This window comes from Loxodonta africana, chromosome 21 (genome assembly GCF_030014295.1).
Source record: "Loxodonta africana isolate mLoxAfr1 chromosome 21, mLoxAfr1.hap2, whole genome shotgun sequence".
In the NCBI taxonomy this organism is placed as follows: Eukaryota; Metazoa; Chordata; class Mammalia; order Proboscidea; family Elephantidae; genus Loxodonta; species Loxodonta africana.
Genome location: NC_087362.1, coordinates 50,999,281 through 51,026,250, shown reverse-complemented (window position 1 = coordinate 51,026,250; position 26,970 = coordinate 50,999,281). Strand labels below are relative to the sequence as shown.

Below are 26,970 nucleotides of genomic sequence, written 5' to 3'. Positions count from 1 at the left end.
GCAGGAGGCCAACAGAGTTGGTCCTCATACTCCATCCCCCTGTATATCTCTTGCTGCTTCCCAGTACCTTGGTAAAGTCACGTTGGCCTTGAAACCTCCTATTTTGGTGAAGCGGAGTCTTTGTCTGGCACCAAATCTTAGGTTCAGGCCTCAGCTTTGCCACTAATTTGCTGTGTGATCTTGAGCAAGTCCATTACCCTCTCTGCTCCTCCCTTTCCCTATATGTGAGTTAGCTGAGGTTTTGGGGATAAAGCCTTTAGAGGAGAGAAGTGGAGGTCAGCCCTAGCTACCAGAGACTCCTGCAGGCAGTGGGGTAAGTTAGGCTGCCCTCTTGCTGAGCAGGAACAGCCAGAATATAGTCCATGGATCTGACCTCAGGCCCACCTCCGCTTACTTACCCAAACAACCCAGTGCCGTCCGCTTACTTAGTGATAAGTAACTCTCAAGTTAAGGAAGAAGGTCTGTGGCAGAGCCTGGGCCCAGCTCAGTGTCCTTTCTCTCTGTCCACAGTAGCTCGATACAACCGCACCAACTACTTCTACACCACATTCTCGGAGAACTTGGAGCACAGCCATCTGCTCGTGTCCCCTGTGCTGGTGGCAAGTGCAGTCATAGGGGTGGTTATCATCCTCTCCTGCATCACCATCATCGTAGGCAGCATCCGCAGGGACAGGCAGGCCCGGGTCCAGCACGGCCGCCACCGCCACCACCAGGACCGGCAGCATCAACCCCAAGAGCTGGAGCACAATTACGGTGAGCTACTGCCTGGATGTGAGTTCCTTCCCCTCCCTGTCTCCCAGGGGCTGCCAAGGGTCGGTAACCTTGGAATTGGGTTAAACAATGAATCAAGGTATGGCTTAATTCTGGTAAAGTGGAAGATAGGGAGATTTCACCTTCCACAAAGTGGAAAGAGGGACTCCTGGAGCCCTGGACCATCTGGGTCTGTGCTGGTGTGGAAATTAGGAGAGGAGAGGGGATAAAAAGGAATGCAAGTAGTTCAAAGGGGGCAAGGAAGGGTCTTTCCAGCTGTTATCTGAGACTCAGCTTCGTCATCTCAGGATTGGAGGTTGAGGTAGGTACAGGGTACCCCAGTTCCCCCAAATACTCAGCCTCTGAAGACCCAAGGAAAAGCAGCCCACAGAGAGAGACTGCTCAGAGAACTGCTGAGTTTAGTTCAGTCCTGTCGGCTCTCTGCCCTTCTGCCAGGGCCACCCACTCAGCCCTAGGAAACGGCCTTAGCGTTACCCAGGGACACCCGGTGGGACAGCCCCAACCTTCTGCTCTGCAGGTAGGATCCTCCCCGGAGCTCAAAGACCCTTCCCTGGCAAGACTGGCAGGGACAGGACCCTGGCACCAGAGCCCAGAGGCTCCAAAAATCAGCTTTTATCCTCGTCCTGCTATTTTATGCTTTCATCTTCCCTGAGTTTCTCCTTGAAGTTTTTTCCAAAATTCTCATCTTTCAACTGGTGCCCTGAAGGGAAACAAATCTCATTTCACCTGCTTTTTTACAGCACATGCTATTAGGTTCCTTCTTCCTAGTAGAAAAGTAATATGTGTTAATTGTGGGAAAACCTTAAAAATACAGAAAATACAGAGAAGGAAATAGGGGTCATGATCTTGTTATCCAGATGGAGCCACTGTTAACGTATGTGGAATATTTTCTTCTGGGAGCTTTCCCCATGTCCATAGGTAAACCTGGGATTATACCTGCAGATACAGTTTTGTATCAGACTTTTCCACTCACAGTGGTATCATCAGTGGGGAAAGGAGAGGAGGGGATTGGAAAGAGCAGTCTTTGTGGTTACACAGACTATGCATGAATTCTAACTCCACACTGATCCAGGTATGTGACCATCTGTAGAATGGGGTGGCAGCCATGGTACCGATTTCATGAGCTCCACCCCTGATGTGGAACCCCGCCTCTGACATTGAGTCCTGCCCTGTGAGGGGAGGAGCCACCTGGGCACCCACTGGGGATAGGGAGACCTTATGTATCAGCCATCTTTGCAGCTGACACTGTCCCTCACTCACAACTAGACATGTTAGGCACAGGCAGGTAGAGGCTTAAAGGGTGAGGAGCCAGACATCCGGCTGCCCCCAGCCCTCTCTACTGCTAACTTGCTGTGTGGCCTCTGGCAAATCACTGGGCCTCTCTGAACCTCGGCTGTAGAATAAGAAGATTGTGCTCCATCAGCATGTCCTATTAAGTCTAAGAAAATAAGATTCTGAGATCAAATGCTGGACAAACACAGCTAGAGATGTTTCTTAGCTGCAGAACTTTCCAGAGCCTTCAACGTGCTAATCTGTGGTAAAAACCTCAGGGGAGAATTTGGTATGTGGAGTGGACCAAATTTATTTCACCAACGAAGCCCCCTTTTTCCTTGGCATATCTAAAAGGAATGGTGGGGGAGAGGAAGACCTTACTAGCGCCCTCTGCAGCCCTCATTCCCCGCCACCTTCCTCCCCATTTTTCATACCCAAGCTTGAAGCTTCCTATCCACAGGGAAGTCTTTCTCATCTCCCTCCTTGGCTCTAGCTGTGCTGTTCCCTCCACCTGGTTTGCCCTTCTTCCAATGGCTAATTCCTTGATAATATTCAGCTCTGGCAGCTCCTCCACCAGGAAGCCCTCCTGACCTCCAGGCTCTGCTCCTACAGCCCCAGTGCTTCCTCTGTCAAAGTTCATGATAACACCACCTGGTATAGGGCTGTCCCCAGGGCCCTCTCCCTGCCACCCTGGGAGCCCCACCAGGGCAGGGTCAGCTCTGTCTCCTCTCTATGGCCCCAAGCCCAGCACAGCATGGGCACTCACATTCTGAGGCTGTGGCTTGGCTAGGGCTTGATGGTTAGGTGGGGAGATAAGAGCCTAAGGACCCTCCCTGGCCACTGGCTGGAGTCCCGGGCTGATGACCTGTTCCCTGCAGTGTCCGAGGGGCTCACTTACAGTGGCTTGAGCCACAGGATGCGCTATGCCTGCAGCCCTGACGAGGACTGGCCCCCACCCTTGGACCTCAGCTCTGATGGGGATATGGATGCCACGACGCTCCAAGAGCTGTATCCGGATTCTCCCCCAGGGTAAGGAGGCCACACGGCAGAGGAGGGAACGGGGGGCCTGGGAACAAAGATCCTTACCATGGAAAAGAGTGCCCCTCCCCAAATGGTATAAATGCAGGAAACGTCTTGGGGTCTTGGGCGTAGCCACCTCCTCACCCTTCCCAACCCAGCAGGTCTCTGTGAGATCAGGCAGGTCCCTTTGGGGAGTTCTTCTCTGGGTGCCTTGGGGTCCTCTCCTGCCAGTTAGTATTTCAAAAGGGGAGGGTTGGGGCCTCCATCACTTCCCCACCAGGAGACCCCTCAGCCCCTGGACAAACAGCCGCTTTGTGCCATCATCCTTTATCCTGTACCCCTGCCCTCTGGCCCCCAGGGCAGTGGATGCCTCCCTGCCCAGTGTCTGTGAGGTCAGGGATCAGGGGACTTTTGCCTGAGCCTAGAAGGACAGCTTTGGGGTGACTTGAGCCTGAGGCAGCCCCGCCCCCAACACCTGCCCACACACTCATAGACCTTAGTCCAGCGCTGGCCTGGGAGATGCTCTGTAAAGGGCAGCAGCTACTATTACGTTGAGGAAGCTGAGGCCCAAGAAAGTCAGGACTCGCCTGAGTTCCCATGGGCCATTGGAAGTTGAGCTGGGGCAGAACCCAGGTCTCAGTGGTTCCTTTGGAGCTAGTGTGGACAAGGCCCTCCCTGGGAACCACGGCAGCTTCTCGCTGCGGATAGGCCCTAGCACCTGGGGAGAGACCCCCAACAACCCCCTAAGGCCCATCTTCCACAGGGTCCTGAGGGAGCCTCTTCTCTTATAGCTATGAGGAGTGTATGGGCCCAGGAGCCACTCAGCTGTACATCCCTACAGACGCACCACCGCCCTACTCGCTGACCGACTCCTGCCCTGCACTGGACAGCCCCCTCGACACAAGCAGCAGCCACAACCCTGGCCAACACCAGCAGGTGCAGAGGACCCAGCACCAGAGTGGCCTCTGTACAATCTCCATGGACACCCTGCCCCCTTACGAGGCTGTGTGTGGGGCCAGCCCCCCACTGGGTCTGCTACCACTGCCAGGACCAGGACTAGGACCCAAGAGCTCCCAGGGCTCAGCCACCCCAACCCAGGCCCCAGCCTCGGGCCCAGAGAGGACTGTGTGAGCGACCCTGGCAGCCAGGTCCTGCCAGTCCCACTGGGCTGAGAGCATCCATCCGGCACACATGGGCAAACACATAAGACACCCCCATGCACACACATGTACATGATTTAGACAGATACACACATACATGTACACAGACATATCCCAACATACTTCACACGTGTGTAGATGCATACACACCCACAAGCCCACTGCACACACAGAAAACCCACCTGTGAAGGTTTTGTTAAAAAATTGACATTCCCGGTGGCCAGCTCCTCCCCCCCAGCCTGTTGGTTGTGTCTCTCTAGGGAACACTTAGGGTGCAGAAGAGGTGACAGGGAGTGGGGCTTACTCCCCTGTCCCCCTGGCTGCCCAGGCCCCTTCCCTGCACCTTTCTACTCCTGTCCTCGCCTGGCAGGCCATGACCAAACTCTGGCTCTGTCTCCAGAAACTGCTCCACGGCCCCAGGTCTGCTGCCTGCCCCTACCCCCACCCCAGGGCCCGCTTGTCCTTCAGGGGAGCTGGGGCAGCCTCCATGAGGGGGCAGTTGTGTGCTGCGACCTGCCCTCCATTCCAGGGCAGAAGAGCCACAACATCACCTTCCTGCCACTTACGGGTAGGGGACACGGGTATGGGGGCTCGGGCATAACCAAGAGGCCCACACAGTCCTCCTGCCCCCCTCCCTAATGCAGTACCTTCAGTCTGGTGGTGCTAGCGGAGTTAGCACAGGAACCCCCACTCTCAAGCTACAAGGGGATGAACAGGGCCCTTGGGTGTGTGGTGGTGGGTTACAGCTGTTCCCAAGCCAGTCCAGCCACTTGCATGCCCAGAACTGAGGGTCTCTAAGGAAGATGAGGCCACTGCCCTTCTCCAGGTAGCCTGGCTGTGGTGCTGCCCTGACATGGCTCCCAGGCAGAGCAGCGACCATTGCAGCCTGACCTTAAACGGGCTGGAGCCAAACCCCAGGAGCTGGTGCTGTCATCCTGGATGGCTCATAGTTGGGAACTGGAAGTCGACACGTGCAGGCCTTGCCCCTTTAGGGTGTCTGCAGTCAAAATAAAGGGGATGTGAGCCCCCTACATACCACTACCCTACCACGAGAGGATCAGAGTTGTGTCTCAGCCTCCCTTTCAGGGCCCTGCCACAGGAGGGGATACGTGGGGTCTGCCTGGTTGCAGAGAGGCTCAGATCTTGGACCATGAATTCCAGAAATTTCCATCAGAGACCATGCAGGTGCAGCGAGGATTCTGAAGACCCAGCCTACCAGAGGGTGGCAGCCGAGCAGCTTTGAGGAGTATCCCTGCCAGCATTGCCAGCAACAGGGAGCTAGAGTCCTTCTGCCCACTTTCCTCTCCCACCTGTTGTCACCCATCTTTAAACATCATCATCATCAATTCCTCCAATAAAGGGCTAAAACAATTCAGCAATCCCTTTCCTAAGCTGAGGAGCCCTGGTGGCATAAGCAGTTTGCGATTGGCTGCTAACCTAAAGGTTGGCTGTTCAAACCCAGACAGCGGCTCCACAGGAAACCACAGAAGAAAGGCCTGGCAACCTGCTTCTGTAAAAATTACAGCCAAGAAAACCCTATGGAGCAGTTCTACGCTGTAACACATGGGGTCGCCATGAGTTAAAACTGACTCAATGGCAACAGGTTTGGTTTGGTTTTGGTTTTTCTTAAGCAGAGGGGTGGCAAGGATGGCAATCTTAAAAGATTTATTTTCTGTAGAAATAGAATTTATTCTGGTGCAGAACTGAACAGATCCATCTGGAGATTTTATAGCATCGAGAGCACCCACATCCTCCAGCCCTCAACTCCACCTGGGGGAGGGACCTTGTTTACAAGCAGTTCTGTCCACCTTTGTGGTGTACTGTTTTCTAGGCAAAAAATCTGTCTGTTGTACTGTACAGCCTTTAACATGCACACCAGGGATGAGACTCTTACAAGAAACACGTCTTGCGTCTGCAAATCTAGAGAGTGCAGGAAAAAAAAAATCCCTACCTACTCATCAGTGTTTTGGGGATGGAGCTGAACAGCTTTTCTTGTTCCTGGACTAGGCGCTGAATAAGCAACCATGTATTCTTTTTGTGTTCAAAATAAATATACTGTATCAATAAAAATGTAGCAGGAAGTAGCATGATCAAGAGTGCCTGGGGATTCATGTTATCTGAAACTTGTAAGGAAAGGAAACACCAAACAGTAACAAACTAAAACTATACCTCCATCTAGAGCCTGTAGGTGGTGCAAATGGTTAACATTGCAGAGCTACTAGCCAAAAGGTTGGCAGTTCGAGTCCAACCAGAGGCCTGGAGATCCAAAAAAAATCAGCCATTGAAAATGCTGTGGAGCACAATTCTATTCTGACATACAGAGTTGGAACTGGTGGTAACTGGGTTAGGAATCCTTTCCCATTACTTCTCTGAAGATTAGGAGCCACCCGAAGCTCTGTCGTTTTCCTGTTGACAGGGGTATTGGGGTATTCACCGACTTGCAGAAGATAAACTTTATTCTTCTTAACCTCGTTTGCAATATGGCATTGTTTCTCCAAGACCTGGCCAGCGTCAGTGTCACCAAGATGAGCCGTAAACTTCAGGACCTGACCCCAGGGACATTAGGGACTGCATACGTTACTTTCAGAGCAGCTGGCTTTCAGCACAAATGGCTTTTACTACCAAGAAAGAGTATGGCAGGAGGGGTAGTTTGAAACTAGACCGGAATGAGTTGTTTTCTCCCCCTTACATAAATTTCTCCCTTTCTGTATCCTCCATAAGGCCCTGGTTTCGGACATTGATCTCTTGACAGAGCGTGGGTCCCTTCCTCTGCCACCCTCCCTCCTACTAGAACTCCTGTCCACTAGCATTGTTCTAGAAGCCTCCCCCACAGCCCTGAGGGTGGGGCGCCAGCCATAGAAGGGTACAAAAAAAAAAAAAAAAAAAAACCCGCTGCCATTGAGTCAATTCCGACTCATAGTGACCCTATAGGACAGAGTAGAACTGCCCCATAGGGTTTCCAAGGAGTGCATGGTGGATTCAAACTGCCGACCTTTTGACAGGAGGGGAAGATGAGGTAGGAAAGCACAGCTCTTTCTCATCCACCAGCCCCAGAGCACCACCAAGCAGAGGGGCTGAGGCCGGCTACCCTGGCCCACCACCCTCTCCAAGTCCTCACCACAACATGGCAGCTCATTGCCGCCATTGTTCATGGCAAACTGGAGTCAGCCCCTGAAGAATGAGGACGCTTCTTTCTCCCACTTTCAAACCCATGGGCCACAGACACTCCTCACTGTGGACAAAACTTATCATTTTGATCCTGGGCTTGCCTCCCACCCTAGGGATGTTCCAGATTGAACCCACTCATGCCTTCCATTTTCAGGAATAGCCCCTGCTCTCCTGAGCAGCTCTCTCTGGGCACAGCCTGATACTTGTGTGTCCCTCGCTGCATGCAAAATACTCAGTCTCTGTCCTTCTTAGAGTCCCTAGGTGGCACAAATAATTTGTGCGTGACTGCTAACATAAAGTTTGGTGGTTTGAACCCACCCATTGGTGCCATGAAAGAAAGGCCTGGCAATCTGCTTCCATTAAGATTATAGCCAAGAAACCCTGTGGAGCAGTTCTACTCTGTAACACATGGGGTCACCATGAATCGGAATCGGCTCAATGGCAATGGGTTTGGCTTGGTTTTAAACACCACTACAGATAACTGAGGTGCCACCTCTGTGCTCTGGGAATGAATGTAGTGGCATTTATGATGACAGTGCCCAGCTCCATGCTGACTCCAACCCACTCCAACCCCCAGCTCCCACAAACAAAAGGACTCAGGATGCCACTGTCGTGTTCTCGGCTTTTCCTGCCTCCTCCACCTACAAGGTGCCCTCTGCCGTAATGTCCATATATGCACACTCCTCCAAGGAGACTGGCCTCCTCTCTGCCAGGAGCCTGGGGGGAGGGGCTGAGGAGAGTACTCCAGTACTGGCACTCAGGCTAGGGCTCATCAGGGCCCCACGGGACAGGGGGTGACACAGATGCCCTTCTGGTGAGTGGTGGGCAGGCCAGCAGAGTCTTACAGAAAACAAACAATGGTCAATAACCAGGTCTTCCTTGGCTGTAGTGACCACAGGTCACAACCAGCTCCTACCCCCAGAGCTGCTCCCAGGCTGTAGGCAACCTAAGAGCAAGGACCATATCTCATTGGCCTTTGAAGCCCCTGGGCCAGCACAGGACAGGACACAGGCTGCCTACTCAAGGACAGCAGCATTATCAGCAGGTCTCCAAACACCAGACAAGGGCATTAAAAGGGACCCAGAGCCCAGAAAAGTAAGAATACTGCTCATGTTGCCCCCTCCGTGAAATTCACAATCCCCGTTAGCTGGCGACGTGGACTCGAAGTCCCGAAGCCAGGAGGCAGGAGGAACCATAAACCCCAAACCAAATCCATTGCTGTAGAGTCAATTCTGGCTCATAGTGACCCTACAAGACAGTGTAGAACTGCCCCCAGAGGGTTTCCAAGGAGGAACTGGTGGATTCGAACTGCTGGCCTTTTGGTTAGCAGCCAAGCTCTTAACCACTGCACCAGAGGAACCGTAATTAGCCCAAAAACCCATTGCTGTGGAGCCAATTCCAACTCATAGTGACCCTTGGCCCAGGGTTTCCCAAATGGATTTACTCACATAAGACTGATGAAGAATACGAGACAAGAACCCTTCCATGGAGCACACTTTGAGAAATGCTGAACCAGATGGAAAAAGTGAGTGACTTCGTGGCTGAATGAGTGAATGAGATCAATTAATTAAGATGGGGTAATGGGAGGAATGAAGGGAGATGGAGGGATGGAGGCAGGGAGGAAGGGCAGTGATGGGAGAGTGGACAGGTAGCTGTTTCAGTCTGGATTCCCCCAAAGCAGCCCCTGACACAAGATTTGGGTAAAATAGATTTGGGTATAAATAGTTTATTTGGGAGGCGATCCTAGGAAGCATGGTGGGTGGGGGGTGGGGGGTGCGGATTAAGACAAAGAAGAGAGAAGAGCCAACAGAGTGTGTTAGCGAGTGGGTTATTGCCATGGACAACTGGTGGCCAGCCTCCACTGGGGACCCTCTGAGAGACCATGTAGAGCACACTTCAGAGCTGTCCCACCCAGGGGCGGGAAGCTGGGGTTTCTGTCCACCAATGCAGGGCCCCACAGGCCTTCCTCTGGTTAAGCTTGCCCCGGGGCTCTCTCAGGCACTTGAGGAGCCGCTCCAGCTGCCTGAGAGCACCGGAGGCACAGGGGCCGCAGCAGGTGACAGCTGAGAGATGGGGCAGGGCGCCACCAGAGCTCTGAGGCTGACAGGGGTGTGAAGGATGCCCACCTGGCTCTCCCTCTGTGTCTGGGACAGGGTGGGACACAGTCTGACACAGGCCCTGCTGCACTGGGAGCACCCTGGGCCCTCTGGCCTGGAAGGCAGGGGCAGGGCTGCTGTGGGGACACAGTCTGACACGGGCCCTGCTGCACTGGGAGCACCCTGGGCCCTCTGGCCTGGAAGGCAGGGCAGGGCTGCTGTGGGGACACAGTCTGACACGGGCCCTGCTGCACTGGGAGCACCCTGGGCCCTCTGGCCTGGAAGGCAGGGGCAGGGCTGCTGTGGGGACACAGTCTGACACGGGCCCTGCTGCACTGGGAGCACCCTGGGCCCTCTGGCCTGGAAGGCAGGGCCAGGGCTGCTGTGGGGACACAGTCTGACACGGGCCCTGCTGCACTGGGAGCACCCTGGGCCCTCTGGCCTGGAAGGCAGGGCAGGGCTGCTGTGGGGACACAGTCTGACACGGGCCCTGCTGCACTGGGAGCACCCTGGGCCCTCTGGCCTGGAAGGCAGGGCAGGGCTGCTGTGGGGACACAGTCTGACACGGGCCCTGCCGCACTGGGAGCACCCTGGGCCCTCTGGCCTGGAAGGCAGGGCCAGGGCTGCTGTGGGGACACAGTCTGACACGGGCCCTGCCGCACTGGGAGCACCCTGGGCCCTCTGGCCTGGAAGGCAGGGCAGGGCTGCTGTGGGGACACAGTCTGACACGGGCCCTGCTGCACTGGGAGCACCCTGGGCCCTCTGGCCTGGAAGGCAGGGCAGGGCTGCTGTGGGGACACAGTCTGACACGGGCCCTGCCGCACTGGGAGCACCCTGGGCCCTCTGGCCTGGAAGGCAGGGCAGGGCTGCTGTGGGGACACAGTCTGACACGGGCCCTGCCGCACTGGGAGCACCCTGGGCCCTCTGGCCTGGAAGGCAGGGGCAGGGCTGCTGTGGGGACACAGTCTGACACGGGCCCTGCCGCACTGGGAGCACCCTGGGCCCTCTGGCCTGGAAGGCAGGGCAGGGCTGCTGTGGGGACACAGTCTGACACGGGCCCTGCCGCACTGGGAGCACCCTGGGCCCTCTGGCCTGGAAGGCAGGGCAGGGCTGCTGTGGGGACACAGTCTGACACGGGCCCTGCTGCACTGGGAGCACCCTGGGCCCTCTGGCCTGGAAGGCAGGGCAGGGCTGCTGTGGGGACACAGTCTGACACGGGCCCTGCTGCACTGGGAGCACCCTGGGCCCTCTGGCCTGGAAGGCAGGGCAGGGCTGCTGTGGGGACACAGTCTGACACGGGCCCTGCCGCACTGGGAGCACCCTGGGCCCTCTGGCCTGGAAGGCAGGGCAGGGCTGCTGTGGGGACACAGTCTGACACGGGCCCTGCTGCACTGGGAGCACCCTGGGCCCTCTGGCCTGGAAGGCAGGGCAGGGCTGCTGTGGGGACACAGTCTGACACAGGCCCTGTTGCACTGGGAGCACCCTGGGCCCTCTGGCCTGGAAGGCAGGGCAGGGCTGCTGTGGGGACACAGTCTGACACAGGCCCTGCTGCACTGGGAGCACCCTGGGCCCTCTGGCCTGGAAGGCAGGGCAGGGCTGCTGTGGGGACACAGTCTGACACAGGCCCTGCTGCACTGGGAGCACCCTGGGCCCTCTGGCCTGGAAGGCAGGGCAGGGCTGCTGTGGGGACACAGTCTGACACAGGCCCTGCCGCACTGGGAGCACCCTGGGCCCTCTGGCCTGGAAGGCAGGGCAGGGCTGCTGTGGGGACACAGTCTGACACGGGCCCTGCCGCACTGGGAGCACCCTGGGCCCTCTGGCCTGGAAGGCAGGGCAGGGCTGCTGTGGGGACACAGTCTGACACGGGCCCTGCTGCACTGGGAGCACCCTGGGCCCTCTGGCCTGGAAGGCAGGGGCAGGGCTGCTGTGGGGACACAGTCTGACACGGGCCCTGCCGCACTGGGAGCACCCTGGGCCCTCTGGCCTGGAAGGCAGGGCAGGGCTGCTGTGGGGACACAGTCTGACACGGGCCCTGCCGCACTGGGAGCACCCTGGGCCCTCTGGCCTGGAAGGCAGGGCAGGGCTGCTGTGGGGACACAGTCTGACACGGGCCCTGCCGCACTGGGAGCACCCTAGGCCCTCTGGCCTGGAAGGCAGGGCAGGGCTGCTGTGGGGACACAGTCTGACACGGGCCCTGCCGCACTGGGAGCACCCTGGGCCCTCTGGCCTGGAAGGCAGGGCAGGGCTGCTGTGGGGACACAGTCTGACACGGGCCCTGCTGCACTGGGAGCACCCTGGGCCCTCTGGCCTGGAAGGCAGGGCAGGGCTGCTGTGGGGACACAGTCTGACACAGGCCCTGCCGCACTGGGAGCACCCTGGGCCCTCTGGCCTGGAAGGCAGGGCAGGGCTGCTGTGGGGACACAGTCTGACACGGGCCCTGCCGCACTGGGAGCACCCTGGGCCCTCTGGCCTGGAAGGCAGGGCAGGGCTGCTGTGGGGACACAGTCTGACACGGGCCCTGCCGCACTGGGAGCACCCTGGGCCCTCTGGCCTGGAAGGCAGGGCAGGGCTGCTGTGGGGACACAGTCTGACACGGGCCCTGCCGCACTGGGAGCACCCTGGGCCCTCTGGCCTGGAAGGCAGGGCAGGGCTGCTGTGGGGACACAGTCTGACACGGGCCCTGCCGCACTGGGAGCACCCTGGGCCCTCTGGCCTGGAAGGCAGGGCAGGGCTGCTGTGGGGACACAGTCTGACACGGGCCCTGCCGCACTGGGAGCACCCTGGGCCCTCTGGCCTGGAAGGCAGGGCAGGGCTGCTGTGGGGACACAGTCTGACACGGGCCCTGCCGCACTGGGAGTACCCTGGGCCCTCTGGCCTGGAAGGCAGGGCAGGGCTGCTGTGGGGACACAGTCTGACACGGGCCCTGCTGCACTGGGAGCACCCTGGGCCCTCTGGCCTGGAAGGCAGGGCAGGGCTGCTGTGGGGACACAGTCTGACATGGGCCCTGCTGCACTGGGAGCACCCTGGGCCCTCTGGCCTGGAAGGCAGGGCAGGGCTGCTGTGGGGACACAGTCTGACATGGGCCCTGCCGCACTGGGAGCACCCTGGGCCCTCTGGCCTGGAAGGCAGGGCAGGGCTGCTGTGGGGACACAGTCTGACACGGGCCCTTCTGCACTGGGAGCACCCTGGGCCCTCTGGCCTGGAAGGCAGGGCAGGGCTGCTGTGGGGACACAGTCTGACACGGGCCCTGCTGCACTGGGAGCACCCTGGGCCCTCTGGCCTGGAAGGCAGGGCAGGGCTGCTGTGGGGACACAGTCTGACATGGGCCCTGCCGCACTGGGAGCACCCTGGGCCCTCTGGCCTGGAAGGCAGGGCAGGGCTGCTGTGGGGACACAGTCTGACACGGGCCCTGCTGCACTGGGAGCACCCTGGGCCCTCTGGCCTGGAAGGCAGGGCAGGGCTGCTGTGGGGACACAGTCTGACACGGGCCCTGCCGCACTGGGAGCACCCTGGGCCCTCTGGCCTGGAAGGCAGGGCAGGGCTGCTGTGGGGACACAGTCTGACACGGGCCCTGCCGCACTGGGAGCACCCTGGGCCCTCTGGCCTGGAAGGCAGGGCAGGGCTGCTGTGGGGACACAGTCTGACACGGGCCCTGCTGCACTGGGAGCACCCTGGGCCCTCTGGCCTGGAAGGCAGGGCAGGGCTGCTGTGGGGACACAGTCTGACACGGGCCCTGCCGCACTGGGAGCACCCTGGGCCCTCTAGCCTGGAAGGCAGGGCAGGGCTGCTGTGGGGACACAGTCTGACACGGGCCCTGCCGCACTGGGAGCACCCTGGGCCCTCTGGCCTGGAAGGCAGGGCAGGGCTGCTGTGGGGACACAGTCTGACACGGGCCCTGCTGCACTGGGAGCACCCTGGGCCCTCTAGCCTGGAAGGCAGGGCAGGGCTGCTGTGGGGACACAGTCTGACACGGGCCCTGCCGCACTGGGAGCACCCTGGGCCCTCTGGCCTGGAAGGCAGGGCAGGGCTGCTGTGGGGACACAGTCTGACACGGGCCCTGCCGCACTGGGAGCACCCTGGGCCCTCTGGCCTGGAAGGCAGGACAGGGCTGCTGTGGGGACACAGTCTGACACGGGCCCTGCTGCACTGGGAGCACCCTGGGCCCTCTGGCCTGGAAGGCAGGGCAGGGCTGCTGTGGGGACACAGTCTGACACAGGCCCTGCTGCACTGGGAGCACCCTGGGCCCTCTGGCCTGGAAGGCAGGGCAGGGCTGCTGTGGGGACACAGTCTGACACAGGCCCTGCTGCACTGGGAGCACCCTGGGCCCTCTGGCCTGGAAGGCAGGGCAGGGCTGCTGTGGGGACACAGTCTGACACAGGCCCTGCTGCACTGGGAGCACCCTGGGCACTCTGGCCTGGAAGGCAGGGCAGGGCTGCTGTGGGGACACAGTCTGACACGGGCCCTGCCGCACTGGGAGCACCCTGGGCCCTCTGGCCTGGAAGGCAGGGCAGGGCTGCTGTGGGGACACAGTCTGACACGGGCCCTGCCGCACTGGGAGCACCCTGGGCCCTCTGGCCTGGAAGGCAGGGCAGGGCTGCTGTGGGGACACAGTCTGACACGGGCCCTGCCGCACTGGGAGCACCCTGGGCCCTCTGGCCTGGAAGGCAGGGCAGGGCTGCTGTGGGGACACAGTCTGACACGGGCCCTGCCGCACTGGGAGCACCCTAGGCCCTCTGGCCTGGAAGGCAGGGCAGGGCTGCTGTGGGGACACAGTCTGACACGGGCCCTGCCGCACTGGGAGCACCCTGGGCCCTCTGGCCTGGAAGGCAGGGCAGGGCTGCTGTGGGGACACAGTCTGACACGGGCCCTGCTGCACTGGGAGCACCCTGGGCCCTCTGGCCTGGAAGGCAGGGCAGGGCTGCTGTGGGGACACAGTCTCACACGGGCCCTGCCGCACTGGGAGCACCCTGGGCCCTCTGGCCTGGAAGGCAGGGCAGGGCTGCTGTGGGGACACAGTCTGACACGGGCCCTGCTGCACTGGGAGCACCCTGGGCCCTCTGGCCTGGAAGGCAGGGCAGGGCTGCTGTGGGGACACAGTCTGACACGGGCCCTGCCGCACTGGGAGCACCCTGGGCCCTCTGGCCTGGAAGGCAGGGCAGGGCTGCTGTGGGGACACAGTCTGACACGGGCCCTGCCGCACTGGGAGCACCCTGGGCCCTCTGGCCTGGAAGGCAGGGCAGGGCTGCTGTGGGGACACAGTCTGACACGGGCCCTGCCGCACTGGGAGCACCCTGGGCCCTCTGGCCTGGAAGGCAGGGCAGGGCTGCTGTGGGGACACAGTCTGACACGGGCCCTGCCGCACTGGGAGCACCCTGGGCCCTCTGGCCTGGAAGGCAGGGCAGGGCTGCTGTGGGGACACAGTCTGACACGGGCCCTGCCGCACTGGGAGCACCCTGGGCCCTCTGGCCTGGAAGGCAGGGCAGGGCTGCTGTGGGGACACAGTCTGACACGGGCCCTGCTGCACTGGGAGCACCCTGGGCCCTCTGGCCTGGAAGGCAGGGCAGGGCTGCTGTGGGGACACAGTCTGACACAGGCCCTGCTGCACTGGGAGCACCCTGGGCCCTCTGGCCTGGAAGGCAGGGCAGGGCTGCTGTGGGGACACAGTCTGACACAGGCCCTGCCGCACTGGGAGCACCCTGGGCCCTCTGGCCTGGAAGGCAGGGCAGGGCTGCTGTGGGGACACAGTCTGACACGGGCCCTGCTGCACTGGGAGCACCCTGGGCCCTCTGGCCTGGAAGGCAGGGCAGGGCTGCTGTGGGGACACAGTCTGACACGGGCCCTGCCGCACTGGGAGCACCCTGGGCCCTCTGGCCTGGAAGGCAGGGCAGGGCTGCTGTGGGGACACAGTCTGACACGGGCCCTGCCGCACTGGGAGCACCCTGGGCCCTCTGGCCTGGAAGGCAGGGCAGGGCTGCTGTGGGGACACAGTCTGACACGGGCCCTGCCGCACTGGGAGCACCCTGGGCCCTCTGGCCTGGAAGGCAGGGCAGGGCTGCTGTGGGGACACAGTCTGACACGGGCCCTGCCGCACTGGGAGCACCCTGGGCCCTCTGGCCTGGAAGGCAGGGCAGGGCTGCTGTGGGGACACAGTCTGACACGGGCCCTGCTGCACTGGGAGCACCCTGGGCCCTCTGGCCTGGAAGGCAGGGCAGGGCTGCTGTGGGGACACAGTCTGACACGGGCCCTGCTGCACTGGGAGCACCCTGGGCCCTCTGGCCTGGAAGGCAGGGCAGGGCTGCTGTGGGGACACAGTCTGACACGGGCCCTGCCGCACTGGGAGTACCCTGGGCCCTCTGGCCTGGAAGGCAGGGCAGGGCTGCTGTGGGGACACAGTCTGACACGGGCCCTGCCGCACTGGGAGTACCCTGGGCCCTCTGGCCTGGAAGGCAGGGCAGGGCTGCTGTGGGGACACAGTCTGACACGGGCCCTGCCGCACTGGGAGCACCCTGGGCCCTCTGGCCTGGAAGGCAGGGCAGGGCTGCTGTGGGGACACAGTCTGACACGGGCCCTGCCGCACTGGGAGCACCCTGGGCCCTCTGGCCTGGAAGGCAGGGCAGGGCTGCTGTGGGGACACAGTCTGACACGGGCCCTGCCGCACTGGGAGCACCCTGGGCCCTCTGGCCTGGAAGGCAGGGCAGGGCTGCTGTGGGGACACAGTCTGACACGGGCCCTGCTGCACTGGGAGCACCCTGGGCCCTCTGGCCTGGAAGGCAGGGCAGGGCTGCTGTGGGGACACAGTCTGACATGGGCCCTGCTGCACTGGGAGCACCCTGGGCCCTCTGGCCTGGAAGGCAGGGCAGGGCTGCTGTGGGGACACAGTCTGACATGGGCCCTGCCGCACTGGGAGCACCCTGGGCCCTCTGGCCTGGAAGGCAGGGCAGGGCTGCTGTGGGGACACAGTCTGACACGGGCCCTTCTGCACTGGGAGCACCCTGGGCCCTCTGGCCTGGAAGGCAGGGCAGGGCTGCTGTGGGGACACAGTCTGACACGGGCCCTGCTGCACTGGGAGCACCCTGGGCCCTCTGGCCTGGAAGGCAGGGCAGGGCTGCTGTGGGGACACAGTCTGACATGGGCCCTGCCGCACTGGGAGCACCCTGGGCCCTCTGGCCTGGAAGGCAGGGCAGGGCTGCTGTGGGGACACAGTCTGACACGGGCCCTGCTGCACTGGGAGCACCCTGGGCCCTCTGGCCTGGAAGGCAGGGCAGGGCTGCTGTGGGGACACAGTCTGACACGGGCCCTGCCGCACTGGGAGCACCCTGGGCCCTCTGGCCTGGAAGGCAGGGCAGGGCTGCTGTGGGGACACAGTCTGACACGGGCCCTGCCGCACTGGGAGCACCCTGGGCCCTCTGGCCTTGAAGGCAGGGCAGGGCTGCTGTGGGGACACAGTCTGACACGGGCCCTGCTGCACTGGGAGCACCCTGGGCCCTCTGGCCTGGAAGGCAGGGCAGGGCTGCTGTGGGGACACAGTCTGACACGGGCCCTGCCGCACTGGGAGCACCCTGGGCCCTCTAGCCTGGAAGGCAGGGCAGGGCTGCTGTGGGGACACAGTCTGACACGGGCCCTGCCGCACTGGGAGCACCCTGGGCCCTCTGGCCTGGAAGGCAGGGCAGGGCTGCTGTGGGGACACAGTCTGACACGGGCCCTGCTGCACTGGGAGCACCCTGGGCCCTCTAGCCTGGAAGGCAGGGCAGGGCTGCTGTGGGGACACAGTCTGACACGGGCCCTGCCGCACTGGGAGCACCCTGGGCCCTCTGGCCTGGAAGGCAGGGCAGGGCTGCTGTGGGGACACAGTCTGACACGGGCCCTGCCGCACTGGGAGCACCCTGGGCCCTCTGGCCTGGAAGGCAGGACAGGGCTGCTGTGGGGACACAGTCTGACACGGGCCCTGCTGCACTGGGAGCACCCTGGGCCCTCTGGCCTGGAAGGCAGGGCAGGGCTGCTGTGGGGACACAGTCTGACACGGGCCCTGCTGCACTGGGAGCACCCTGGGCCCTCTGGCCTGGAAGGCAGGGCAGGGCTGCTGTGGGGACACAGTCTGACACGGGCCCTGCCGCACTGGGAGCACCCTGGGCCCTCTGGCCTGGAAGGCAGGGCAGGGCTGCTGTGGGGACACAGTCTGACACGGGCCCTGCCGCACTGGGAGCACCCTGGGCCCTCTGGCCTGGAAGGCAGGGCAGGGCTGCTGTGCGGTTTCGCTTTTGCGAACACACTTCCTCCCTGGCTTCCTGACTGAGTGCAGGGCAGGGACAGCCATCCAGTCCTCCAAGTGCTTGGCCTCGGCCCGGCCTACGGAGGCCCACAGGAGTCTCTCGTCTGCATCCAGCCCCTCAGAGCTGCCATGAGCAGGCCCCAGCCCCCTGGCCCAGGCAGGGCTGCTGTGGAGACCCTCCTGGGCGACCTCATCAGCTACTACTGGGAGGGAGCAGGGGACGGCCGGCTCAGGGTTTGCAGGCAGGCAGCCCTTACCCACAGGGCCCAGCAGCTCCTGGACAGAGGGGGCCCTCTAGGGCTCCATCTATTTGAAGACATGGGCCCTGCGCTGGGGGGCTGCTCCTGGGGGGACCCCAGCCCTGCCCAGGACGTCTGCCCCAAGCTGGTGAAGGCACTAGAGTTCCTGGAGCTGATCTCTGTCAACCTGCTTCTGTTTCCCTGGAGGAAGGAAATCAGGTCCCTGAAGGTAAGCACCGTGGTGCCCCTGAGTAAGGAGGGCTCAGGCGGGGGTGGGGTTCTACCTCTGTGGGGAGCAGCATGCCCACGATGCCCACCGACTTTGGTCCCATTGTACAGTTGGAGAAACTGAGGACTAGAGAGGTTCAGGCAATCTGTCTATGGTCAACAGCTAGTAAGCGGCACAGCCAGGACTCAAACCCAGGCAGGGCTGGTCCTAACCAGTAAACTATACTGCCTCTCTAAAGAGAAAAGGAACCAAGAAACTCGGGCGGTCGTGCCAAGCGTGCAGTTTCTGAAAGCCAAATTCTTAGGCTCCTATTGTGTGCTAGGCTCTGGACTGGGCGCTGGGGATGTCACTGACTGAGGTAGACACAGTCCCTGCTTAACATGGAACTCAGCCTCAGGGAGATGGACAATGAATAAGTAAACAAATAGGCCTCTCTGGGGAGCCAGACTGTAGCTGAAATCTGAAGAAACAGAAGTTGTTAAAGGAAAAGCTAAAGAAAGGGTATTCTGGACATGGAAACGGCAAGTGCAACGACCCTGAGGTGGGCAAGGACTTGGTGTGGTCAAGGCCTTCAAAGGTAAGGGGCTGTGTGAGACTAGAGCTTAGTGATGGAGAGGTGGGGGGTACAAGGTAGGTGTGGAGAAGGCAGCAGGGACTTGGAAAAACCACTGAAGAGCTTTAATCTCTTCTGGCTGCAGGCCCCAACTATTAGATTGGGAGCCAGGATACCAGGGGCCTCACCCCAACTCTGTCACTCTCCTGCTGTGTGATTTAAGACAGGCCCTGTCTTGTCTCTGGGCCTCTGTAAAATGGGACAGAGGGTAACATGATTGTGGGCCAGTATTTCCTTTGGCCAAATGCCTTCAACCCCAGTGCCTCTGGGCACCTGGCTTTGGTCCTGGCTGGCCTGGCCGCTCTCGGCAGCTATGCTGAGGCGTGTCCCACCTCTCACAAACACCCTTGTTTGTTCCAGACATACACTGGGAGCTTTGCCTACTGGGTGCAGCCTGTGCTTTCCAAACACGGTCTGGACACCATTCTGGGGAGGCTGGGCTACACAGCTACCTCTGAGGCCGAGTTTTTGCTGGCCCAGCCCATCAGCAAGGAGGATGCCAAGCAGATGGTGTTTGAGATCTTCCTGATGAGAGTCGCGTCTGAGGCTGTTGTTGGAACTGCGGACAAGCAGGTCTGTGAGCTGGGCAGAGAGAGACTTGCCAGGCCCCTCTGCAGGTGCAGCTCAGAAAGAGGGCTGGGGAAACCTGGCAACCGCATCAAGGGCACCCAGCCAGGCCCAGGCTTGGGGGGATCGCCGCAAGGCCCCTCGGAAGTGGCAGGGTCTGACAGGGCTCTGGCCGAGGGCACTGAAGGTCAGCATTCTCTGCCTATGCTTCTCATCCTGCCTGAGGCCTCAACAGCCCCCAAAGGTCCCTGCAACAATCCTCCGGCCCCCTTGGGCAAACAGTGCCATGCCAGCACTCGCTCAGATAGTGAGGAGTTCGTGACCTGCTACAGTGACCTTGCCCTGCACCAGACACCCCTGTTCCACAGGGACCTTCTCCTGAGCAGCCTACAGGGAAACCAACTCCAGGACCCAGCCCTGGCCCCCAGACCACTCTTCGGCAAGGTGGTCGCCCCCTCCAGTAGCACTGGAGAGCAGCCCCTGGTCACCGTCCCCAGTCAGCTCTACCTGACACCAGGACCCCAATCACCAGAAGCTGAGCTGGAGGAGGCCACCCCTGTAACGGACTCCATTTCTCCCAGTGCCTCCTCCGAGATAGACAAGCTCTGTGAGAGTCTCTCCCACCTCTTTAGACCCCCAACGCTAGCAGGTCATCCGGGGGGCTTCCTGGGCCATGGGGTTGAAGAGAAAGGACAACCAGAGCATCACATGGGGCCAGAGCCAGCTAGAGCACAGACAGTAGGGGAACTGGGCTCTGGAAGTCTTCCCAGGTGCCCTCACATATACTATAGCACCCCAACACTCACTACATCCCCCCAGGGGGGCTGGAGGCGCCAGTGCCCACTCGAGGATACCACCCAGGCAACAGCTGATTGTGCTGCCCCTAGACGGTGCCAGGGCAGACACCCTGACTGAGCAGATCGTTCCCACAGTGACATCCATGGGAAGGTGGCTTCAGGCAGAAGTGGCGGACCTGGGACCATGGTGAGGGTAGGAGCCGGGGAGGGGAATGACATCCAAACCTGTGGCTTGTCAGGCAAAGGAACCAATCTGCTAACCCCAGCCCTGCTACCTACTGGCTATGTGACTTTGGACAACTCACTCCACCTCTCTGAGCCTCAGTTTCCTCATCTGTATAGTGAGAGGGGTCACACCTACCCCCAGGAGGCTAGGAAGAGTTTGTGAGCTGAGGTGTGATGGCACCTATCAGTGCCTGACCCAGGGGGTCCCTGGGAGGCTTCCTGTCCCCTTCACATTACAGCTTAGCTATGACCGGCATCCTTAAGACCCCATTCAGCTGTCACAGTGTAGATTAAAAAGAGATGCTTAGACAACCAGGCTTGTGGCATTGTACTGCCCAGGGCCCAGACGGCAACTTGGGTGGAGGATTCCAGGGGGTAGAAGTCTTCTAAACTTTATTCATTCTTTTCTGATCATTAAAAATACTAAACTCATCCCGAAACCAAAACAGAACTTTTGGTCTCCCCTCAATGCCTACTCCCCCCAACATTTCCCATCTGGGGAGTGACTCCACCACCCATTGACTAGCTGAAGCCCAAATGTAGAAGTCATCCTGACTTTTCTGTCTTCTTTCTCATCCCTCATTCAATCCATAGCTCTGCTTTCACAAGGGATCCAGAATCCAACCGCTTTCCTCTTCCTCCCAGTTACCACAGTCAACCTCCCCCAGATCCTGGAGAATGCCAGCCTCCTCCTGGTCTCCTAGCTCCACCCCCTTCCCCTGCAGCCTATGCCCCACCCAGCCACCCAGGGTGCCTGTTGAAACCCAAGTTCCATCACGACTCTCATCTGCCCAATTCCCTCCAGGGCTCCTGTCACACTCAAAATCCAAAGGCCATACCCTCACTCACCCTCCAACCTCACCTTATGTCCCTTTCCTCCTCAGCCACAGCAGCCAAACCACACTAGCTTCTTCTAGGTACTTGAAACCTGTAGCCACAGGGCTTTGAACCTGTTTGTTCCTGCTGATACTTTGCATTTTTAATAAGTTCCCTGCTGAGAATTTACATTTCCACCCCAGATATAGTGAATCAGAATCTACATTTTAACAAGATCCCCATGAGATTCTTATGTATAACTTCCTGGGAACTTGTTAGAAATGCAAATTCTCTCCGGGGTTGTTCCAACTGGTATTTGACATACTGGCAGCGTAGCTTCCAGTATCACAGCAATACACAAGCCACCACAGTAAGACAAACTGACAGGCACGTGATGATATCATTAACATCACACGCAAGTAAAATTTTACTAAGATCATTCAAAAACAGTTGCAGTAGTACATCGGCAGGGAACTGCCAGAAATACAGCTGGATTCAGAAGAGGACGTGGAACCAGGGATATCATTACTGATGTCAGATGGACCCTGGCTGAAAGCAGAGAATACCAGAAAGATGTTTCCCTGTGTTTTATTGACTCTCCAAAGGCATTCGACTGTGTGAATCATAACAAACTATGGATAACACTGCGAAGAATGGGAATTCCAGAACACTTAATTGTGCTCACACAGAATGTGTACATAGACCGAGAGGCAGTCGTTCCAACAGAACAGTGGGATATTGCATGGTTTAAAGTCAGGAAAGGTGTGCATCAGGGTCGTATCCTTTCACCATACTTTTTCCATCTGTGTACTGGGCAAATAACCCAAGAAGCTGGATTATATTTAGAACAGGGCATCAGGATTGAAGGAAGGCTTATTAACAAACTGCAATATGCAGATTGACACAAGCTTGCTTGCTGAAAGTGAAGAGGACTCGAAGCACTTACTGATGAAGATCAAAGACCACAGCCTACAGTCTGGATTACACCTCAACATAAACAAAACAAAAATCCTCACAACTGGACCAATAAGCAACATCATGATAAAAGGAGAAAATACTAAAGTTGTCAAGGATTTCATTTAACTTGAATCCACAATCACTGCCCACAGAAGCAACACTCAAGAAATCAAACGACATGTTGCACTGGGCAAATCTGCTGCAAAAGAGCTCTTTAAAGTGTTAAAAAGCAAAGATGTGACTTTGAGGACTAAGGTGCACCAGACCCAAGCTGTCGTATTTTCAATCACCTATATGCCTGTGAAAGCTATACAATGAATAAGGAAGATAAAAGAATTGATGCATTTGAATTATGGTGTTGGTGAAAAATATTGAATATACCACGGGCTGCCAGAAGAACGAACAAATCTCTCTTAGCCATAATGCTCCTTAGAAGGGAGGATGGTGAGACTTTGTCTCACGTGCTTTGGACATGTTATTAGGAGGGATCAGTCCCTGAAGAAAGACATCATGCTTGCTAAAAATAGAGGGTCAACGAAAAAGAGGAAGACCCTCAACAAGATGGACTGACAGTGGGCTCAAACACAGCAACAGTTGTGAGGATGGTGCAGGACTGGGCAGTGTTTCGTTCTGTTGTACACAGGGTAGCTATGTGTCGGAGCCGACTCAATGGCACCTAATAACACACCGTTCCTTTTCTATTTCCCCCACTAGAGTACATAAGCTCGAGAAACCTCTCACTACTATATCCAGAAACTGTCAAATACATAGAAAATGTGAAAAATATGTTTCCAATACTTTGCAATTACAAACGATGCTGCAATAAATAACCTGATGTATATATTTATTTTAATACTGTTGCACGGTATGTTAGATCTTAGAAGTGGGATTGCTGGGTCACAAGGCAAATGCTTATGTAGTTTTCTTAGGTTTTACCAAATTTCCTTCCAGAAGGGTCATACCAATTTGCATTCCCACCAGCAATGTACAAGAATGTGTGTCCCCAACGTCTCGCGAACAAAATGTGTGGTCATTTTTTTTTTTAATATTGCCAGTCTAGTGTATGAGAAATAGTATCTCGGTGTTGTTTTAATTTGGATTTTTGAGTGAATTTGAATCTATTTCATATATTTGAGGTCCATTTTTATATTTTTATGAATTTTCTGTTCATGTCTTTTCATGTTTCTATTGGTCCTTTATCACTCAATTTGTTTAGTTCTTCATGGTTATTTATGATTTGTTTATGATAACCAAAGAAACTAAACCCATTGCCTTAGAGTCGATTATGACTCACGGTGAACCCATGTGTTATAGAGGACTGCTCCACAGGGTTTTCTTAGCTGTAATCTTTAGGGAAGCAGATTGCCAGGCTTTCTTTCATGGCACTGATGGGTGCCCCCAGGCAAGGCAGCACTTCTCATCCAGATGAGGGGCTCTGATGGAAATGAAAGGAGGCAGAAAGAGAAACTGAAAACTTAAAGCTGGCTGGGGACACCATTTCTCAGGGTCCACATCCATTCATTCATGAATTCAGTTACTCACATTCAGCAAGGGCCTCCTGAAAACCAAGCTGATGGGAACATGGCAGGGAACAAGGACCAGGTCATCTCTGTCCTCTCAGGAATGGGCCTAGTGGGAGGCAGGCTGACCCAAGGACATTACCTACAGGACAGTGAGGGTGTTGTGACGTAGGGGCAGAGAGGAGGGGGCGTGAGGGCCCAGAGATTTCTGTGACCAGCCTCGGCTACTCCGATGCATACAGTGTCTCTCTGAGGTGCCAGAGGGAGAAGAGCAAGCTCTGCTGGACCCATACATAACCACACAGGGGGAAACACGGTGTTTAAAAATATAAAAACACATTATCCTAATGGCAAAAGGAGGCTATAGAGAGCTAAAACTACCAGCACAAGAAGCACTTCAAAATGTACATCAGGTTTTAAATGAAGGATTTATTGGCTACCACACAGCAAGATAAGAAACACATTTCCCCCAAAACAGATGCTGAAATTGAGCCATGGGACACTACTGGCCTGTTCACTTATCAACTCCCAAAGACCGTCCTGGCACGTCAAGATTCCTGGTAGCAAAGGTTCTGTCTGCCCCAAGCAGTTTTCTGGTTTGTCACCAGTGTTTGGGCTGCAGGTGCTGATAGACACAACCCCCAACTGGCTGCTGTCCCTCATTCTACCGACACAGCCCAAGAATCGGCCCAAACAGGAAGGGCAGGGGCTGAGTCCTTGACCTCCTACCGCTCCCTCTCACTCAGACTTCCTTGGGACTGACCCCAGGGCATCTATCACCAATGCAGAGTCAAAGCATCACATGTACGGGCATCCACCCTCACACCGAGGCCGGGAATGGCCTTCGCCCCTTCATCCACAGCCAGCTGCTGCCCAAGAGGCCTAAGCACAGTTCTCCAAAGTCCACCACTGACCCTTCCCTGTGTTTGCAACCAGCCTTCTGGCAGTCCCTCCGCCCCCCTCCAAAATGTCAGGAGCACCAATGTTTCAAGAGTCTTTATTTGCAAACCCCGACTCTTCCATCCAGACTGTCCCCAAAAGGAATGTTCTTCCTTTCTCCTGCTGCCTACATGATTGGAGAGACAGTTGTCTCTCTGGTGCACTGTCATAGCTGAGTGAAGCCGAGACGTCTTCTTAACCCACAAAGATGGCTTCATGTTCTGTGGCCCCAGCCCTTTGATGGAAACACTTCGAAGGCTTCAGGCCACTTGTGTCTCTCTCCCTCTGGGCCACAAGCGCTCAGTAATTCCAAGGGCAAAGCTGCTCACACAGGGACACCACAGTCTGGGGGCCTCAGAAGCCATGGCTGGCCGCCCCCTGCCACAGCTTGGCACTGGGCTAACTGGCCGGGCACGAAATGCTATTTCACTGACATGGAATTAGCAGGAGCTAGAGCAGGACCTTCATCACCAAGGAGACCACACACCATTCAGGAGCCCACACAGGATTCTTCTAAGGACAGCAATGTTCAGATGATGAAGTGGTAAATGCTGCAGTAGCCTCATATTGGAAAACCGATGAACGTCAGGGTCAGGTCAACCCCAGCACCATCTGGTGACAGTCTAGAAAAGCCAACTGCCTCAAAAGAGCTGCTCAGATAATAAGAAAATGATGGTATTGGCTCCAGCACTGCAGGCTCTCCCCACGCAGACATGAGGGTCTCCAGCAGGAGTGCTAGGGCTGTGAGGGATGGCTCTCAGGACAAGGCAGCCGGGACAGGAAAAGGACATCAGCTTGGGGTTGGCCAAAAGTCTGAACATTGCCAGCTCTACTGCACATTGGCTGCGTGGCCCTGGAGAGGCCTTTAACCTCCCTGAGCTCCAGCGTCCCCACCTGGAATTTCAGGCCACTACTTCAACCTCTTGGGTGGGCTGAAGGGACAGAGGCAATGCGTAGACAGAGTCCCGCATGATGTGGGGCACACGGCAAGTGCTCAGGAGCTGGCAGCTCTCCCTACAGACTTAAATGAGGGACCCAGCAGTAGGAAGCCACCAGGAGGGGCGCTGGGGGAATGTAAGGCTGTGAGCAATAGTGTCACTGGGGGAAGCGCAGTTAGAGGGGGTGACACCAAAATGACCCCAGGGTCTGTGGTGGCAGCCGCAGCTGGTGGGTTGGTGCCACCAGCAGAGGGGCCACCAAGACAGTAACGTCACTAGGGATGGTGTCACCTTGTAGTCATCCAGTGTGGTAACTCATCACCACCCCACCCCACCCCACTCAACTCCCATCACTCGCCAGTCACTAGGGTTGGTGTCACCCAGTGCAGTAACTCATCACCCACACACACCCGTCACCCACCAGTCAGTGCAGGCAGGCAGGCAATGGTGCCCACCATTGGGTGGAGAGTATGGTCTCCGCCTTGGCCAGTGGGGAGGGGAGGAGCTGCAGAGAGCCATGGGGGAGGGGGAAAGGGCAGGGCACACAGCACAGCACTGGGCCCTGCATGGGGGTGGGGCAGGGCCAGGCCACTCCCCCCATGGGGGCAAGTTTGCTGGTGGCCTCACCTACCCCAAGCAGGGGGTAGGGGTTTGTGACACCATGAGTTACCACACTGGGTAACACCAATCCTAGTGATGCCACTGGCTGTGAGCACCAAAAGGCACAACAAACCCCTTGGTCCCATTTGTTATTCACCCATGAGGGCCAGAGACCCCAGAGGAAGATGCTGGCAATGGAGAAAAGGACATTAGGCAAATAAACCTGGCCAGACGTACAGCCCTCCTAAGAGAATATTTTTCCCAATTGCTCCTAACGCAGCTGCAGGCATTTTTCTGGCAGGATCCTGTGTGCCCTTCCCGTCCTACAGACCGTGCTTCTGATTCACTGGCGTTAAGATTCGGTCCCGGTTTTGTTCAAAGAGTTCCAACATTTTCTGCCTGTTGTGGTCGGCCTCAATCACCTGGAAGTTAAACACATGGGTCACAGAGCTGCAGCTGACCTGAGTCTTGCCCTCTTTTCACAGACAGAGAGAGATGGAGGCAGGCAAGATGAGGCAGAGAGGCAAACAAGCTCAGGGTCACAGGCAGGTAAAAAGGAATGTTAGAGCCAAACAGCTCTCAGTTCTAGGTCAAGTCTACATTCACAAGTAGATTCTCACTCAAGAATCCACTAAAGCTGTCCCTGCAGTCAATGATTTTTTTTTTCTCACCATTTTATACCATCCAATTTTCTATAACGAGGGAGAAAAAATGAACTTTGCTTCTTTAAAAATCCACTACAGTAATATCTCACTTTCCAGCAACCTCACTGCC

General features: G+C 57.8%; 2 protein-coding genes across 7 annotated transcripts in view; one reads left to right on the top strand and one right to left on the bottom strand.

Annotated features, from left to right (window-relative positions):
• The first annotated feature begins 637 nt into the window (after positions 1-637).
• Positions 638-24,135, top strand: BEAN1 (brain expressed associated with NEDD4 1). Of its 2 annotated transcripts, XM_023556529.2 has the most exons (3): positions 638-753; positions 2,922-3,072; positions 3,855-6,624. In XM_023556529.2, the coding sequence occupies exons 2-3, from the start codon at positions 2,960-2,962 to the stop codon at positions 4,192-4,194; spliced, it is 453 nt and encodes a 150-aa protein (XP_023412297.2). In that variant the 5' UTR covers positions 638-753; positions 2,922-2,959; the 3' UTR covers positions 4,195-6,624. The 2 variants fall into 2 exon arrangements, with proteins under 2 accessions (XP_023412297.2, XP_023412259.2); XM_023556491.2 differs by lacking the exons at positions 638-753; positions 2,922-3,072; positions 3,855-6,624 and adding exons at positions 17,765-18,224; positions 19,198-24,135.
• Positions 24,129-26,970, bottom strand: part of TK2 (thymidine kinase 2) — a 31,705-nt gene continuing 28,863 nt past the window's right edge. For 4 of the 5 annotated variants that reach the window (XM_064273944.1, XM_064273947.1, XM_064273949.1 and 1 more), the window contains one exon: positions 24,129-26,618. Coding sequence is in view for 2 of the 5 variants with exons in the window: in XM_064273946.1 (XP_064130016.1) it covers positions 26,520-26,618 (99 nt within the window). In the remaining 3 variants the exon portion in view is untranslated. The remainder of the gene's footprint in view (positions 26,619-26,970) is intronic. The other variant, XR_010318879.1, reaches the window with a different exon arrangement.